General features: G+C 40.7%; 1 protein-coding gene across 4 annotated transcripts in view; it reads right to left on the bottom strand.

Moving 5' to 3' along the window:
• Positions 1–17,392, bottom strand: part of GRB14 (growth factor receptor bound protein 14) — a 105,642-nt gene that overhangs the window by 39,025 nt on the left and 49,225 nt on the right. For all 4 annotated transcript variants that reach the window (XR_010591580.1, XM_005290374.5, XM_024114808.3 and 1 more), the window contains one exon: positions 5,597–5,753. Coding sequence is in view for 3 of the 4 variants with exons in the window: in XM_005290374.5 (XP_005290431.1) it covers positions 5,597–5,753 (157 nt within the window). In the remaining variant the exon portion in view is untranslated. The remainder of the gene's footprint in view (positions 1–5,596; positions 5,754–17,392) is intronic.

The raw sequence follows: 17,392 nt of genomic DNA on the forward strand, positions 1-17,392 counted from the left end.
TGTATATGAAGAACAATAGTGACATCCAGTGGATATTAAAAAAAAAATCCCACACACCTGTGATAAGCGTAATTGTTAGAGAAGGAATTGTAGGTTAAACATTTGAGAAAAGCATAACCAAATATATTTTAGTATTTGCTGTCCATGACAAAGGTAAAAAAACACTGTTTAAAAATTGTTAAAAAATTTATGAGGTCTACCAGATTCTGAAATAATTTCTGGTAAACACATCCCCTTTCAGGGTACATATCCATCTGAATGTGCAAGTAGCTACTCAAATATATGTACACAGATGAGAGCATATTCCAATGACTTTGTGATAATTAATGTCATTTTTATATAAATAACAGCTGACTTGTGGCTTTATTTGCAAATAAAAAGCATCATGTTCAGTTCACTCTGATTCATGGGGTCAAAAAAAATCACAAGTATTTGAATAGCTGTTGTAGATTAGTGAAAATGTTTGTGTCCATGACAGATTCAGAAATTTTAACAATTATTATTCATACAAAAAATGTTTTACTGGAAATGAGCTTTTTGCTATTTCCTGTTTCAAGTGCTTCAGTCATTCACCCAGGCAGTTGAAAGAAGAAAAAAAATGTGGTGTGTGTCTGTCTTAGTGGATAAATCACACAACAGTACAATACATAGCAACCAGTCAACCAAACTGTTCAAACCACAATCTGAAAGTTATTCATCTAGTATAGTACTTACAAATAGTGAATTCATTTGCTTACAAGAAAGAAGATCAGTTTGTGAATATATCACACACCTAAAAAGGGTCTAAATTTGTGTCATAATAATAAATAAGAATAAGAATAAATAAGAATAAGAACAAACAGAGTTGGTTTAACTATTAAGTATTACAGAAGGAGGAGGCATCCTGAAAGAGAACTAATCTCCATACCTACTGGTACGTTGTTAGTCTCTAACATCAGCCTGAAGAAGGCAGACTGACTAAAAAAGGGAAATATAGTCTCTAACTAAAATTACACCTGAAGGAGAACCAGACATCTCAGAGGATTGGTTAGGGAATGCAGTGCCTTAGTGCTGGTTCACATTCAGCAGAGCTCAGTAGTTACTACTGGAAGAGTTTGTACCCCTAAGTGAAACAACTTGATGGTCTCAATCTCATTTTCTAGAAGGAATGGACATGTCTCAACATAGTACTTCATAGATGTTTAAAAATTCCCATACTAGCCCCTTGTTCGAATATCTTAAGAAAAGTGACAACTAAAAGACTGATATTTCAGCAACAACTAATATCATTAGGATTGAAGGGTTCCAATTACATGACAAAATATGTATTGTATCAATAACTGTGACAGATGGCCAGGAACCATTGCAGAGTCACTTCTTTAGGTTTATAATTCATTTTTGTTTTCCTTAATGCTTTTTACTAACTTTCTTCTTTATTTTAAACACCAGTCTTCTTGATAAAGAGAGAAAATACTTCTATTATTTATACAATAGCTTTAGGCAATAGTATCCCTAGCTTTCTCCCGATAGCACATTTAATCAATGTACAGTCCTGACCCAGTTTTAACTCTGACCTTATTCTCTGAGCTGGAAGCATCTTACAACTGATGCAGTCAGGGTAAAAAGTTAGAAATATCTTTGAAATGTTACAAAGGAGAAAACTTTTTTTCAAAAATATTTGCGGCTGTCTTTATACACCATAAAAGAGCAGTAAAGGGCAAAAACAATTTTAGCTTTGTGGTTCATCTTTAAAATACTGCTGTTAAACATAACACAGTATGTTCTGGCTGGGTCTGTGTGTGTGGCATGTGCACAGACAGCCTATACAGGGTGTGGCTCCTCCCAGAAGGGAAGGACCCCTGACAGCACAGTCAGAGAGTATGCTTCCTGATGGGGAAAGAAGAAGGGCTTGAAGTCAGTAGCACCAGAAGCTGGAAGGGAGCTGCTTTTGTTCGCTCTTCCAATACTAAAACACACATTTTATTGTTACTGAGTTTGTGACTGTCATCATTCCAGGGATTCTGCCTGCTTATGCTAACCCACAAGGAGACCAAAAGGTCGGGTAATAATACACTCTAAGTGGCACAGTTGGGTATCGTTTTACATAAACACACATTGTTTGCGGATGACACTAAGCTGGGGGAAGAGGTAGATATGCTGGAGGGTAGGGATAGGATCCAGAGTGACCTGGACAAATTGGAGGATTGGGCCAAAAGGAAACTGATGAGGTTCAATAAGGACAAGTGCAGAGTCCTGCCTTAGGACGAAAGAATCCCATGCACTGCTACAGTCTGGGGACTGACTGGCTAAGCAGCAGTTCTACAGAAGAGGACCTGGGGATTACAGTGGATGAGAAACTGGATACGAATCAGCAGTGTGCCCTTGTTGCCAAGAAGGCTAACGGCATATTGGGCTGCATTAGTAGGAGCGTTGCCAGCTAATCGAGAGAAGTGATTATTCCCCTCTATTCGGCACTGGTGAGGCCACATCTGGAATATTGCATCCAGTTTTGGGCCCCCCACGACAGAAAGGATGTGGACAAATTGGAGAGAGTCCAGCGGAGGGCAATGAAAATGATCAAGGTGCTGGGGCACATGACTTACGAGGAGAGGCTGAGGGGGGGATTCGATAGCAGCCTTCAACTACCTGAAGGGGGGTTCCAAAGAGGATGGAGCTCAGCTGTTCTCGCTGGTGGCAGAGGACAGAAAAAAGACCAATGGTCTCAAGTTGCAGTGGGGGAGGTCTAGGTTGGATATGAGGAAACACTATTTCACTAGGAGGGTGGTGAAGCACTGGAATGGGTTACCAGTGGGAGGTGGTGGAATCTCCATCCTTAGAGGTTTTTAAGGCCCGGCTTGACAAAGCCCTGGCTGGGATGATTTAGTTGGTGTTGGTCCTGCTTTGAGCCGAGGGTTGGCCTACATGACCTCCTGAGGTCTCTTCCAACCCTAATCTTCTGTGATTGGGCCAGACTCTGTGGTGCAACAAGGAGCAATCAGCACAAAACACAGAGGTGGCCAAGGTGGCCCCAGTCCTGGAACTGCTAGGTATCAGTACAGTTCCCTTCATGTGGTAGAACAGCCTGCAGATGGCTTTAAATTTACCTCACATCACAAGAGTCTTCTAGAAGCTGTAGATGCAAAAACATTCCAGCAATGCCTCCCCGCCCGTTCTCTAGCCATACTCCTACACTGGCAGTCATTATGGTGTCTCCATGCCACATAGGGAGAAGAAAATTTCATTATGCTGGGCAAATACTCTAGCATTATTGACTATTCTTTTAGTTACAAATTGAATCCAAGTGATTTAATATCTGCTGATGGGGGTGGGTGGGTAACAGTTGTTTTATGACCTCGGAACCAAATGTGGGAGTGGGCTGATAAAGTTTGCGGATGACACAAAGTTGGGCGGTATTGCCAATTCGGAGAAGGATCGGGATATCCTGCAGGGATAAACTGGAGTAATAGTAATAGGATGAAATTTAATAGTGAGAAGTGTAAGGTTATGCACTTAGGGATAAATAACAAGAATTTTAGTTATAAGCTAGGGATGCATCGGTTGGAAGTAACGGAAGAGCAGAAGGACCTCGGAGTCCTGGTTGATCGCAGGATGACTATGAGTCGGCAATGTGACGTGGCCATGAAAAAAGCTAATGCGCTCTTGGGATGCATTAGGCGAGGTATTTCTAGTAGGGATAAGGAGGTGCTGGTTCCGTTATACAAGGCACTGGTGAGACCTCATTTGGAGTACTGTGTGCAGTTCTGGTCTCCCATGTTTAAAAAGGATGAAATCAAACTGGAACGGGTACAGAGGAGGGCCACTAGGATGATCCGAGGAATGTGTCGTATGAAAGGAGACCCGAGGAGCTCGGTTTATTTACCTTAACCAAAAGAACGCTGAGGTGGGATATGATTGCTCTCTTTAAATATATCAGAGGGATAAATACCAGAGAGGGAGAGGAATTATTTCAGCTCAGTACTAATGTGGACACGAGAACGAATGGATATAAACTGGCCGTCGGGAAGTTTAGGCTTGAAATTAGATGAAGGTTTCTAACCATCAGAGGGGTGAAGTTTTGGAACAGCCTTCCGAGGGAAACAGTGGGGGCGAAAGACCTCTCTGGCTTTAAGATTAGGCTTGATAAGTTTATGGAGGGGATGGTTTGATGGGATACAGTGATTTTAGTCAATAGGTCAATAACGTGCCATCGCTGGTAATTAGCAACAATGGTCAATGATGGGATATTAAAAGTTACTACAGAGAACTTTTTCCAGAGGGTCTGGCTAGAGAATCTTGCCCGCATGCTCGGGGTTCAGCTGATCGCCATGTTTGGGGTCGGGAAGGAATTTTCCTCCAGGGTAGATTGGCAGAGGCCCTGGAGGTTTTTCGCCTTCCTCCGCAGCATGGGTCGCTTGCTGGAGGATTCTCAGCAATTTGAAGACTTTAAATCATGATTTGGGGACTTTAACAGCTGAGTCAAGGGAGAGAATTCTTCCAGGAGTGGGTGGGTCAGCTTTTGTGGCCCGCATCATGCAGGAGGTCAGACTAGATGATCATAATGGTCCCTTCTGACCTTAGAGTCTATGAGTCTATGACTTTATTTATAGTAAAATTTCCCCACTATAGCTCTCCAAACAAACAAATTAAAAAAAAAAAAAGTCACAAGATATTGTCCTACTTTTTATACTGAAAATGGTATTTAGACTGTCTGAGTAAGTAACTTTTAAGTTGCTGTCTTCTGGGAGAAGACATCTACACTAATTCTTTGGCAAAATATAGAGACCACTACAACAACACAACATTACAGTGGTTACCTAAACACACAAAACCTGGTATCTGTCACATTACACATAAATAAGGCAGAAACATTTACACTTTATATGACAACACAATACCAACAAGGCAAATATAGTTGTTGAAGCGGAAGTATGAATATCTTGATTTTTGTGGGCTTAAAATCTTAAGCTTAGTTGTTTTTATGTAGGCTTCTTTTGTATTTAATATGTAGATTGGGGGGAAAGTTTGACCTACATTTTTTAATTTCTCTGGAGTTTAAATCAAAACCTCACCAAGCTAATTGACTGTATTGCAGTAGGATGTTGACAAGTCTACTTCAATAGAAAGATGCAATTTAGAGGGATAGACGCCCACTGTCCACATAAAAGTATGAAATACGAAAGCTCTTCTGTCCTTTGTATGAGATATTCATCGACTACGCCCTCAAAAATTTCAGCTGGTTGTGTTGGAGTTGCACAGCTACTATTTGCACTGGAATACTGGCCCAGCTCTTTTGCTAGAGGTAAACAGGAGCAAGTCAAGAAAGTAAAAGGGGGGAAAACTGTCCCCCAAAAAAGGAGGAAAGAACTAAAAGCCATTTATCATAAGTGTTAAGAATCTATGTCCTCAAGACCCCTGCTTCAGATTCAGATCAAGGTAATTTAGGATCAGTGAAAGAGCATGCCTTATGACTCTGCACCAGAAAAAAAAATGGGGAAAACAGAAGAATGAGTTTTAATAGCTTCCTAGTCTTATATGTAGGAAAATTATAGGAAAACAAAACAAAAACCCCACAAGCAGCTAGGATACCTTTTTTATGCCATGAACAAGGCAATCTTACCTAGACCTATGCGAGAAAGGTGTTCAAACAGTGTCCAGCTGTGGTCATCTATGTAATGATTCTTCAGTATTAATAGCTGGCATACATCTCTGGCCGTTACATCACTTGGCACTTCCAAAGCTCTGCTAGTGTCATCCTCACTGTATACTTTAATTACCTGCAAAAACAAGGAGTATAAACAGGGAAAGCTAAAGTGCCCATACATTTAAAATTGCACAGCATTAGTTAAATCAGCCCAGACAACTTATTCATCTCCAAACCTTATGACTGAGACAAGAACCTAAAAGTGTAACATGAAATACAACAAAAGCAGAAAGCTTCCATGTCCCCTTCTAGTAACTGGATCGCCACATTAATATGAGACAAGGATGGTGCTGCAGATGATGAATGGTACAATTCAAGGATCCTGAGAATGAGCTATACAGAAAGGTTAGTGAAACCAGGTCTGAATTTGTTGGAAGAAATTAGACAAAGAGAGGTGAGCTAATTTGAGATGTATGTAATTCTGTAGGGAATGGAAAGGATAGATGCCACAAGACTGTTTGAATTTTGACAAGCAAGAATCAGGGCATGAAAAAAGGATTGAGACACAAGGGAATGGAAGTAGAATTAAAAATATGCACTGGAACAAAAATGATACATGTGAAAGATTGCCAGGGTCTATGAGCAACTAGGGAGTAGTTCAAAATATTGTAGGAGGGAGCATAGCATAAGTGGACAGATTTATTTGCTTATCTTCTGTCCTTACAACTTCCAAGTTTCTTCCTATCGTATTACATTCTTACCAGAAAATTACAAATTTTATATAAATCTTCAGCAATGAGGAGTTGTTGACTTGAAAATTTCAGTAAAGATCCACCCTTCTGAAAATGGGAAAATGTGTATTATTTAAATACCATATAGCTTTTTGGAAGAAGTGAAGGTTTGAGTTGAAATTGCTCTTGCTTGCACCCAGCCAAAAGATGAATTCCAAATGCATACAGAAGTCAATTCAGATGCAATTTGTTTTGTTTCATTTCTTTGAAGGACCAAACTACAGCCAATCAGATGGAATTGATTAAATTTGCTATTGCTTTATTTTCTGAAGTGCTGTGCACCTACTGCTCCAATTAAAAACCAACATGGAAGAGTTTATGGTATTCAGGAAACATTTTTGAATTTCTCGATTTGCATGCAGTTATAACAGAACCTTGAAACTGAACTAATACATCACCGTATTTTGCATTTGCCTTTATTTTTATTTTTCCATTTTTAAAGAGAACAAAAATAAGCAATGAAAAATATAGAAGACACTGGCAACAGCCTGGGCTCTCATTTACTTCATTGTGGTATTAGAATCTCAACATTATCACTGAATGAACATAAGTGTTTTGAGTTTAATTATAAAAAATGATGGACCGGTCAACATATCAAGTAGGTGCAGGAGAAATATGCACATTAAAAAAAGGTCATTTAGATCTTCTGAAGTCCAGTAAAATGGCACAATCTGAAACTGAGCCCTTTATTTTTATTAGCTTGAGTTTTGTTTGTTCTGGACAGAGTATTTTAATCCTAAAGCTATTTTAAAATCATTGAAAGGTAGAGAACAAATAAATTGTAGATTATTTCATTAATATCTCCCACCAGTACAGAGCTTTTTCCCAAGTGTATATATTTTCTAGTAGCTTGAGACAACTCTGAAGTAGACAAATTGCTGTCTTACTAAGTGTCTCACTTCCCTTGGAAGTCCATGACAGAGACCTCAGCATTATGAAGTTGTTCTCGATATTCAACTTGAAAGTCTTTTATTACACTGGGAGAAAACTTATCTAGATACCCTTTTATCATGCTAGTGTGCATAACTCATCTGGTCCTCTCAGGTTGAGGCACCAAGTTATCATGTCTTTGTACTCCCTTATGTTGTAATTTAAATGAGCTACATATATTTGGCTCCTTTTAAAGCTTTTCTTCATGACGCAATCCTGCATCCCTTAAACATTTGCTTCACCCTTCTCTGAATCTCATCTCACTTAACCAGTGAAAGGCTAAGAGATCGCAAATCCAAATGGAGACTTCCAGGGGATATAGGCCAGGAGAGCAGCCCGAATGCAAGGTCACTGTAGGGTGACCAGGTGCCCTGACGTTATAGGGACAGTCCTGATATATAGGACTGTCTTATATAGGCACCTATTACCCCTCACCCCCGTCCCAATTTTTCACACTTGCTATCTGGTCACCCTAGGTCACTGTGAGCTTGCATGGCAGGTTAAATGGCAATTCTTACAATACAATTGGAAAGAGGTGCCTTAACATAAGGGAATGATGCCTGAAGGGTAGTTGAGATTGTTTGTTAGCGATGGAGTTAGTTCCTTAAAAAGTGTCTTGGATGTGTGTCAGATTCTCATTAACTGTTTCCACCCCCCCCTCCCAATGACATCCCAGCTTCTGTCCCTGTAGGTGTTGGGACTAGATCTATGCATTGCAGAGACAGGAATCATTCCAAAGGTCATAGGAGATTGGAACAACTTAGCAAAGAAGCACTTACCAGTCCTAGAAAAAAAAGTGACTAGGTTTAACTGTTCGAGATACACAGGTATTATTCATCGTATACATTAATATAGCACCCAGAAGCTCCAACTAAAGGCACATCTATACTTACCCGCTGGTTCGGCGGCAAGCAATCGATCTTCTGGATCGATTTATCGCGTCTTGTCTAGACACGATAAATCGATCCCGGAAGTGCTCGTCGTCGACGCCGGTAATCCTGCTCCACGAGAGGAGTAGGCAGAGTCGACGGGGGAGCCTGCCTGCCACGTGTGGACCCGCGGTAAGTACCTTTAAGTTCGAACTAAGATGCTTCGACTTCAGCTACGTTATTCACGTAGCTGAAGTTGCGTATCTTAGTTCGAACTGGGGGCTTAGTGTGGACCAGGTCTAAGTTTGGTGTCCCATTGCAGAGTTTCTACTTCAGCTCAGATAAGTGTTTGTGCATAAAGGGAAGGCACCACCTCTAGTGCAACAGGCATTATTAAGTGGTTACATTGCTTGAAGGGTGGGATGGGGGATTGATCAATTTATTTGTCATCATTTTTTATTTATTTTTATCATTTTGAACATTGAAATAGACTCGTGAAAGCATTTGTGCCAAAAGCTAAACCCAGAAGTGTCACAGTATAAATTTTATTTGGATTATATTTGTTTCCTTAGTCATCTTATTCAGATTGTCAAATCATGGTTGACTTCTATTTAAGGTGGAAATGAATATGGTGTGAATTATTTTGAAATATCATTACCATAGGAGAGCAGTAATTGCTTGAAATAAAGAGGGAGCAGCAGAGGGGAAGGAAGCATAAAGGTAACCAGAGCAGGGGATTTTTTGTCCCCTGTTTCTCCCAATCTGTCATGCTGAGAAGTCTCCTAGCAGACCAAGGCCTGCAACTGTGACCTTCATGGATTTGTTGGAGGAGTCTTGCAAATCCTACAATCAGGTCTGAACACTAATTCCTATTGGTATTCTATTCAGACTGCATTATTTGTGTTACAATACAGTAGGAGGGCCTCAGTATGCAGAGACTATACAAACATACAGAAAGACACACTCTCGGGCCTAAAGAGTTTGAGTGTCAACCTAGGCACTGAAATCCATATTTAGGCACTTAAATCAATGACCCAATTTTCAGAAGACACTGAGCATCTCTGAACACCCATTGATAACCACAGATCAACACCTCTGAAAACCAGTCCACATGTATATAGATTTAGGTGCTTAACTTTAGGTCATCACTACAACATTTTTTTTTTTTTTTGCCCTATGAATAGAACTTTGGACATTTTGTACTTATTTTACAGTTTCAGTCATGTATTAAATAGATAATTATTGTATGTCAGAACCAGGTATGATCATCAATAACCCACTATCTTATAGTTAACTAGCAGGCTGTTTGCCTGGAGCATTTGTTCTCTAGCTCCCAACTGTCTCCTCATCTAGTCTGAAAGGTTTGCTTATTGAGGCTGGCAGAGTAGGGTAATGAGAGTTGTAGCATACTGCACTACAATGGAGGCATTCTGAAACATTTTACAACTCCCAACAATATTCCCATCACTATCACCGAGAATTCCATTAGAAATGGGAAAATTTTGCAAAACAGTTAAGGACACCCAGATATTTTTAAAAGGCTAGTGTTAGCCTATCCACCAACAGGCAGGATTCCACCTGCCCACCATATAGCGTCTCCATCACCAGGTAGGTTTCCTGGGTGTGGTGGAATGCCAATCTAGGGAGTTTAGGGACCTTCCCGGGATTTCCCCCCCCCCCCCAATCCTCTAGCATTTACCCACAAAGAGCAGGTGTAGAGAGAGAAAACTCTCAGAAACTACCTTATGCAGTCATGTAAAAAAAAAAAAGAAGGAAAATGTGAGCATAACAGATTTCTCTCTCCCTATTCTAAGCTAATTAGGTATTATTAATTATTTGTATTACCATAGCACCAATATGGGCTCCTTTACCCTAGTATCTGTGTACATCACAAGCACGTATAAATTTGTGCTCATCACACTCGTGCTAGGGAATTATTATTGCCATGTTGCAGATGAGGGAAACTGAGGCATCAAGACACTAAGTGACTTGCGCAAAATCATATAGCAAGTCTGTGCCAGAGCAGGGATTGTCTCCTAAGTCCCAGGCTATGAGAGGCAGGGGAAGATGGAGGTGGGGGGGGGGCTCACACTGCACTCACAGTTCTTCTCCTAAATTAGGAATACATTAAGAAGCACCCACATACAGGTACACTTACAAAAAAAAAAGTCACCTATGAAAATGAGGGAAAGAAAGGAGTTCCAAAAACCAAGCTAACACCATATACTTCTCATTTTGTTTGCTGTGGTCAGTGAAGTTAAGGGCAGGAGGTCATCAGCCATACATTTGAATTCCTTGTTCTTGTTTGTGTCAAGTGTCACCAATATTTAAATGGTGCTTTGTATTTAACTATCCAACATATTCTTCGCTTGTCAGACAGCAATAGAATTCGGTGTTCTTACATAAATTAAATCCGTTACTGACACATTCAGGGCTGGATTTAAGAATTTGGGAGCCTTATGCACAAGGGGAATTAGGGGACCCCTCACCTTTCCTGCCCCAAGGATGTAGGAGGCTCGGGGAGGGGGCTGTTGGAGAGCAAGACTGCCCTGCACTCATCCTGCAGCAGATCCTGCTATTCAGTAAGAAGAGCAGATTGTTCTTTCTGGGCAGCAATTTTATACAGAAAATCTAGGCTGAACTATAACATACAGGCTTCAAGGTAAAAATGCCAATATTAATATCAGTTTATCCTCCTGGAGCTCATTAGAGAAAGAACATAGATGGGGGAACAAAGATGAGAAGTCTTTAAACTTCAGCTTTAAATTTAAAAGTTGATAATTTGTCTGCTTGTTATAGCATTATTCTCTGATAGTAGCCTACATTGTCCAGGCAAATTTTTCCTTTGACCTGGCACAAATGTATGCCACATCTCCCATGGATTATTATTTGTACTGTGGTCAAGCCTGAAGGACCCTTTGTTTTTTCTAAAATATCTAGCTCAAACAGGAAGACTGAAATATCTCTGGGGCAACATCTAACTAACTTGAAACAAGACAAAAAAAATGGGGGGTAGGGAATAAAGATACTGTCTTGTGGTTACAGAAGGAATTCCATGCCTAAAGGACAACAAATGTGACAATGTCTGCGGCAGTAGACAAATAGGGTATTCAAGGTTGGGGGACGGGGATGATGAAATAAGTGACAAACATGGATACATAACGAATGGCTGAGTTGTGGAAGGCCTTGAAAGCAAGGCTAAGAAGTTTGAATGTTATGTAGCGAAGAAAGAGGAAAGTCCATTATTGGTGAACAGACAACAAAGATTATTTAGTATAGAATGGAGGGGGGGCAAGGTGCGTGTCAGGAAAGCCAGATAGGAGGTGGTTAACATTGTCAACACTTGAGATGAGGTCTGGAATAAGAGTTTTACTAATATGGAAACAAAAAGATGGGATTTTACAGAGGAAGCAGGAAGTTTTGGACATAGCATGGCTGTGCACAGCAAGGGAAAAGAAGAACTCAAAGAAGACACCCAAATTTCAGGCTTAAATGATAAAAGGATATTAGAGTTGCTAAAGGTGACAAAATGGGGTGAGGTGGGAGGTGCCAGTCTAGAAGAATAGACTAGGTAAGGAGTTCAGTTTTGCCCATAATATGTTTAAGTCTGTACTATGGAGACTCTTCTGGCATAGCTATGCAGGCATAGGCCTGTAGTGTAGATGCAGCTTACACCCATCAGAAGGGGTTTTTCTGTTGGTGTAGGACCACCACCTACTTAAACAAAGTTGCTATGTCAATGGAAGCCTTAAGCACTATCAACATAGCGGAGTCTACACTGGGGTTATGTTGTTATAATTACAATAGTCAGACATAGCTTATCTCACAGGAAATGGGAGGATGACTCACTAGGGTTGCCAACTTCATAATAATTTAAAAAATGGACACTCCAGCAGGAGTGTCAGAACCTCTCCTGCCCCTCCACATCCTCCCCAAGGACCTGCCCCTGCCCCCCCCCCTTCCCCAGAGTCCTCCCCCCTCATCCCACTCACTGCTTTTCCCCTCCCACTCCCCCGCCCGGGTCAAGAGGGACTCGCCTGCTGAGCTAGGGCTGGGAGCGCCTGCCACCAGACACAGGTAGGAGGTGGCCCTGGCTGAGTAGGGCTGATGCAGGTGATGACCTGGCACCTCTCCGCCTTCCCCATGCACAGTAACCGGACATTGGTTGTCCGGTCAGTAGATCGGAGGGACAAATATGAAAGCCAAAGAAAGGCAAGATTTCAAGGACAGTATGATCAATAATGTCAAGAACAGCACAAAGGTCAAAGGCGGCAAGGATAGAGTAGAGGCCCTGAGATCTGGTCTTTAGAGACTTGGCAAGAGCAGTTTCAGTGAAGAGGAGAAGCCAGATGCCAGATCAGAGGGAATTCAGAATGGAGTTGGAGGACAGGAATTCAGGGCAATGGTTGTAGAAGGCACAGAGTGTGCTTAGAGGTGAAAGAAATAAGGGAAAAGGGTTGATATTTGGACAGGCACCTGGGGTAGACCAGAGCATGCTTGTGTGAATAGAGGGAGACAAAGAAGGTCTGGAGGCTTATAAGTAGAAAAAAAAGCAAGAGACACACATTAGTGTCAATACTGGAAAGGGGAAGACCAGTCTAAACCTGATGAATGATTCAGTACATTGTGTTGAATTCTTCCCGGCAAGTTAGTGTGTGTAGATTTTATAAAAAGGTCAACTACCTCAATAAGTAACTGGATATTTATATAGATCAGAATAATCTCAAAGCTGCACATAAAATCTTAGTTATGGGTATGGGAAATACTTCAGTTTTAGCATAAAAAGCCTAAGCAATTCCTTTTGTGCTGTATGTATGCTACATTTATTCCTTTATGTACAGCTATGCAGAATCATGTCTACTAAGTAAGAAATTTACTCCTAGCAGAAATAACTCTTCAGCAAAGCCTCTTGATACACTTCCAGGCTAGATAACAGAGACTGAAGGTTAAGTTCTGACTTACTGGAAGCCTAATTTTTTCATAGGAGACTAAAGTAGTATGGCTAGGAAATGGCCAGGCACTTTCTCCAATTGATGAGAAATCAGTTTTCTTCCAAGGGATTTCTGCCAAAAGGAAAGGATTATGAGCAGAGAAGAGCACTAAACACTGCCAATTTCCTTGGTTACTATACGAAGAAGGTTAGATGTTCAAAGAAGTCAAGAAGAAACTGAAAAACATATCAAAGAACTGAAGAGGGAGAGGGGGTGGAGAGCAACATTAATTGTGCCACTAAAGCTTGTCAAACCACCCCAGCTAAGAAGTAATGAAAGAATGCATTACACCATTGAGATTTAAAGACTTGGAAAAAACCCACACATTTATGACTTCTCCCAGACACACACAAATTTCAAATGAGCTGTGTTACATTTTGCCATACAAGTCACATTAGATCATTGTGAATTCTGTAACTAAAAATCATCTGAAAAAGCCACAGCAAGTGTAGAGACCAGAGTGTCATTGAGTGACTAGCATACAGCAACTGAACCTAATACACAATATTTTGTCACATGATAAAAATATTTAGCATGCACATGTTAGAAAAAGCAAAAGGCTGGAACGGGATTTGTACAAAGACTGTGGAAAAACGAAAACACTGTTTTTTCCTGCTAGGTTTTGTTTTACGATTATTCCTTTGAAATGGCTAACAATTTTAAAAAGTACCTTATTGCATATTTGTAAACAAACATGGCTATTGGCTGAAATAATTTTTAAATAATCTGTATGTGCATGTTAAATTAGTTGTCAACTATTTCTCTCCCCTGCTCAAAGGATAGCCATTTCAATACATAGAGAAGGCAAGGCCACAAACTTGTCTCCCTCCATTCAATCTGAATCATATCTGGTCTCTGTCATCTCCTTTAGGGTTCTCTCTCAATCAGCTTAAAATTTAACCACCACCAAAATAAACCTTTATCTCCCTTCCCAAACAGCTCTTCACTCCTTCTGTTCACTGTCACTCAGGCTCATAACCTGAAGGTCAACTTTGACTATTTTGATCCCTCTCCCTACTCTTCACATCAAAGCCATCTGCATATTTGATGCTTGTCCTAGTGGTCATGTCTAGGATCTGTCCATTACAGTTTAAAATCCCATTTAGGCCTTCATGATCTCCTCTCACGATTATTTCTACCACCTTCTCTCGGGTCCAACTGACAAACCATGCTCCCCTCCCATTTCCAGTCAATACACACACACAGCCATTAAGATAATCTGCCTCAAGCATTGTTCTGACCATATCACCACTATCTTTGGACTCTTCCATTCCCCCCCCCCCCAATCAAATTGAAGTTTCTTGTCCATGTCTTCAAGCCCTTCCATAATTCTGCTCATTCCCTTTTCAAGCCTTTTCTTCAGGCTATGCTCAGTATAGCCTAAACTTATCACTTGCTGGACACTTGAATATGCAATGGAAAAAGTTCATTTAAGTTTCAGAAACATGTATACAGTTAAATATCTGCAGACTTGGGGAAATTAATAAGACCTAAAATCACACCAATTTAAAAATCAGTCACAGGTGTCTTTCCGCTAAGATCAGCCTTTCAGCTGCATCTTCTCTTCAAACAGCTATGACAGGCAAAACAGCCAGGATTTACAGTATGCAGGGGAGACAAGTGTAGCAGTGGGTCCACAACAATCTAAATGCCTAATATTAAAATAAATGCACTTGGAATATATGTCCCAACTCCCAGTTTTTTTAACCGCATTTCTCCCCCATACCTTATTATTTGTATGATAGCAGCAGACAGAGGCCTCAACTGAGACTGGGGCCCCATTGTGCTAAATGCTATACATACATACATAAGAAGACAGGTCCTGCCCTGAAAAGCTGGCAGTCTAAGTTAGTCAGACACACAAAGAATGGAAGGGGAAACTGAGGCACCGAGCGGTGAAGTGATTTACCAAAGGTTACACATAAAGTTAGTGGTAGAACCAAGAACAGAACCCAGGTCTCCTATCAGCCAGAGCAGTGCCTTACCTATTAGGCTATGCCACCTGACCTCATTTTCATCTTAGTCCCCCTCTGGGTAGAGGAACATAAGCAAACAGTTTTATTTCCCCCAGTTTTATTACAAAGCAGCCCAGGACAACAGACATGGCTGCTCCCTGCCATTGGCTGCCTTCCACAGCATTAGGCTAATAAGATCATAAACATTCAAATTGCAGATGTTCAGCTATGTAGGTGGTTTGTGCATTATACCCCTTCCCCGACCCTATGTCTGTCTTATGTATTTAGATAAGCTCTTTGAGGCAGGGACAGTCTACTACTCTGTGTTTGTACCTAGCACAATAGGTCCCATTCTTGATTGGCCCTTAAACGACTCCATAATAAATAATAGTGGTTTTCATCCTTCATTTAGGGTATGTCTATACTACAGCTAGGAGCATACTTCCCAGCTCAGGAAGACAAATCACACACTAGCTCTGCTTGAGCCAGTGCTCAATCAATAAATAAATAAATCAGGATATAGCCAGCGATAGCACAGGCAAGCAGCTCAGGCTAGCCGCTTGATACAAACCTTCCCAAACTCCCACACAACCCCCCTCCCCCGTGTATATACTCAGGCAGCTAGCCTGAGCTACCACCTGCACTACCACTGGCTCGCTATCACCTATCTGTCTTTCTGAGCTGGGATGTATGCTCCCAGTTGCAGTGTAGATGTATCCTTAAAGTGCTTGCACTTTTCTGCATGCAGCACAGTGGTCAGTAATAATCACCTGGGCCAAAAATAAAAAACACCAACAATATTTATCCTCCTCCTTATTTCAGCTGCAATTCTCCTATGGTGTAAAAATTCCTAGCAGCATTAGCTGTATTATCCCATAGAAAGTGCTAGGAAGGAACTTTATCAACCATCCAATACTGCTATTGAACAGTTTTTAATTCTGATTCTTCTCCACGCAAGCCAGCTCCCGATATACACCTATGGGAAGTTATGGAAAGACTTAGCAGTTATGGAAAAACGTCACACTCACATAAAACGCCCTCTACAAGTGGAGTAGGTTTAGCAGTACTTCAATAACGAGAGTAGTAAGCCGAGCACTTCAGTAATCAGACATTACAGTAGCTCTGTAACCAGCATGGATGTATTATTTGGGCTGCTGTAATACTTCACACTTTCAATGACAAAGAGCTAGAAGACAATATTAGATTAGGACAAAAGCACACTAATCTCCATTCCATCCTGGTTGGAATTACCTCGTTTCCTGCCTCCAGTCTCAGTGGTCGCAGTTTGTGAGCTATTCTTGCTGTAGATTTCTGGGTTGAACTGCCCAGGCCCAGCAGAACGCAGATCTGAATATAGTTAGTGCCCACAACAAACTCATTCCTTCTGGCAATATACCAGAGCCTGGATTTTGTGAGCTTCAAGAAGCAGAACAAGACTTCCCTGTTCAGTCAGGCCTTTAGACAAAGTAGTTTCATACTGAAATAAAAAGGGTGCTCAGGTGTTTATGCATCTTTAAATAATTCCATTTTTCCAATTGTCCTTATGGATAGGAAGACAAAATATTCCAAGAAGAAACCACTGCCTCCAGATGTATCCATGTACAGACACCATTGGTATGTCAATTTGAGTGCTTTTATGTAAAGTTCCCAAATTAATGCACTAGTCTTTCACCTCTGGGGACCAGAATACAAATTGAAAAATGGCTTTCAGCCTAACAGATATATGTTCTCATCACTAACTCTGAATAAGAGTTAGTTTAAGTAGCAATTTTTGCTGGGAAAAGGCCCAGGATTAAAGTATAATGGCGGTTGCAGGCCAGAAGTTAGGTACACTAGAGGTGGGTGGGGAAACTTTCAAATTGGTTCCTTACACCCATCCTGACTTTAACCAATCTAATCAGACCCTCAGCTCTTAAAACACTACAATTTATCATTTATAAGTTATCTTACGTAATTTTTTTTAAACAATGGGCATGACACAGTTATGTGTCATGCTATATATGCACTTGGGTTTTATACACAGAATGACTTATGAAACCTTATGAAAATAGATCCTAGTTAGCATGAAATGTCACAGAACACTTTTACCATGCCTTATTCCTCATTCCATGTACATGATCGTGTCTATGTTTTCCTACTACCACAACCAATCCTATGGATGCATCAGCATTTATTTTTAATGACTAACTAGTTCTCAAACATAAATAAATGCTTTCAATGCAGGTTGATATTTTTA

This window comes from Chrysemys picta, chromosome 11 (genome assembly GCF_011386835.1).
Source record: "Chrysemys picta bellii isolate R12L10 chromosome 11, ASM1138683v2, whole genome shotgun sequence".
Classification (NCBI taxonomy): Eukaryota; Metazoa; Chordata; order Testudines; family Emydidae; genus Chrysemys; species Chrysemys picta.